The sequence below is a fragment of the Rutidosis leptorrhynchoides genome, chromosome 2 (genome assembly GCF_046630445.1).
Source record: "Rutidosis leptorrhynchoides isolate AG116_Rl617_1_P2 chromosome 2, CSIRO_AGI_Rlap_v1, whole genome shotgun sequence".
Lineage (NCBI taxonomy): Eukaryota > Viridiplantae > Streptophyta > Magnoliopsida > Asterales > Asteraceae > Rutidosis > Rutidosis leptorrhynchoides.
The window spans coordinates 404,532,183-404,534,349 of record NC_092334.1 but is presented as its reverse complement, the minus strand read 5'-3'; the positions used below and the strand labels follow the sequence as shown (position 1 = coordinate 404,534,349).

Sequence of the window (2,167 nt, the reverse complement as noted above, 5' to 3'; positions counted from 1 at the left end):
TATCCCGCTCGAAAAGCTTGTTTTGAAATAACTCGCTCATGACCTCGTCGTAGTATTTTATGTATAATATTAATAATACTCCTAACTATAAGATTAATAATAATATTAATGTTAATAATAATAATAATAATAATAATAATAATAATAATAATAATAATAATAATAATAATAATAATAATAATAATAATAATAATAATATATGTAGAGAGATCGAGAGATAGAAGGTGGATGGATTCAGCAAAGAAAATTAGGGCTTTTATAGCCATTTCTGATTTTGACTGCTCCGCGATCTCGGAGTTTTTATGCCTTACAGCTCCGTGATTGCGAAGGTGCGCACTTCCAGCTCAGAAATTTTTGTTTGCAAGCTTGTCGACATAATTTTATATTTATATATAATATATATAATTTATTTTAATTAATTATATATTATATTATATTCTCGTGCATAGTTGACTTGTAATTTTAGCTCCGTTGTCTCGTACATTTAAGCCCGATTTATGTCTCGGTTCCGATTTCTCGAACGTCCTTTCGTACGCTTAGAAAACTAGCACTTTACGTTTCGCGACGTGTACATTTATCAATAATTAGACTTAATCAATGATAAACTATATTACCCGAAGTATAACTTAATCATTTGAGTGTTTTGGTCATTTGCTTCCTTAAATCAACATCTTGTTATCAATTAAAATATAAATAATAATATCAAAACGTTTTGTATCTAAATTACTATTATATATTATTACATCATAAAATATATATTATTTTGAAATACTTATTTAATTATGAAATAATAAACGAGTGCTATAAACCTTTAAAAAAAATATATATTTCGAACCCATATATATATATATATATACACACACACACACACAATATAAACACGTTGCAAGTTATATTATATATCTAATTCCAAATACAATCAAAAGGGAAATATTTTCTAAATTGAAGTGTACCTCACAACAGAGACCCGTAACAATCGTAATAGCTATGTGATTGTTAGATGCTATCAAAATATCTTCTACTTCGATCGTTTGATAATATCTTTTAATTCCGTCGATAAACATATAAACCATATATTGAGACAAATACGTTTAATGTAAAGTATTATACACTTAATACTTTGTTAACATTTTCAAGTTATAATATAAACATATATATATATACACATATATACATATCTTATGTTTACAATCGTTCGTGACTCGTCGAAATTTGGTCGAGGTTAAATGAATACATGAACACAGTTCAAAATGTTTGAGATTTAACTTATCAGACTTTGCTTGCCGTGTCGGAAACATTAAATCATTTAGGGATTAAGTTTAAATTTGGTCGGAAATTTCCGGGTCATCACAGCGGCGGGGCCCACGAGGGGCCGAAATTATTTGATGACGAGTGAAGATGCCAAGAAATCCAACGAAGTTGTTTCAGGTAATTTTATGGTTAATTCTAAACTCGCAAAAGTACTATTTGATACTGGTGCAGATATGTCGTATGTTTCTTTAAAATATGCGGCTACGTTAGATTTTCCTTTATGTGATCTACACTCTCCGTTGCAAGTCAAGATCGCAGATGGTAGGTTTTGGGTAGCAAATGAGGTGTATAGAAATTGTGTAATTTACTTTGGGACCGAGAAATTTGATATTAAATTGGTTCCTATTACCTTGGGTAAGTTTGATGTCATTATTGGTATGGATTGGCTTGATCATTATAGAGCTAATGTTGCATGCCATGAAAAATTTGTGAGGGTAAGAACCCCAAGTGGGGGAGAGATAATCGTGTACGATGAAGCTCGAAGATGACCCGTGCCTATTTGTACGTATGCTCGGGCGCGTCTACTCATTTCTAGCGGAGGTACGACTTATCTAGCCCACATGGTTGATAATCGTGATGAGCCACCTTCCATTAAAACTATTCCGGTTGTTAATGAGTTCGAAGATGTTTTTCCCGAAGAATTACCGGGTGTTCTGCCGATAAGGAAAATGGACTTTCGCATTGAGTTGGTTCCGGGGGTTAACCCCATTGCCAAAACACCTTATCATTTGGCACCAACCGAAATACAAGAGTTGTTGAATTAAACCCAAGAGATGTTAGAGAAGGGTTTTATCCGACCGAGCAGCTCTCCATGGGGTGCTCCGGTCTTGTTTGTGAAGAAGAAGAAGGACGGTAG

The 2,167-nt window shown here is 32.9% G+C and overlaps 1 protein-coding gene across 1 annotated transcript; it reads left to right on the top strand.

Moving 5' to 3' along the window:
• The first annotated feature begins 1,385 nt into the window (after positions 1-1,385).
• LOC139889117 (uncharacterized) lies at positions 1,386-1,799 on the top strand. The gene has a single exon (XM_071872086.1). The coding sequence runs from the start codon at positions 1,386-1,388 to the stop codon at positions 1,797-1,799; it is 414 nt and encodes a 137-aa protein (XP_071728187.1).
• The last annotated feature ends 368 nt before the right edge of the window (positions 1,800-2,167 follow it).

Coding starts and splice junctions, on each gene's coding strand:
- LOC139889117 (XM_071872086.1), top strand. CDS start 1,386: ATGACGAGTGAAGATGCCAAGAAATCCAACGAAGTTGTTTCAGGTAAT.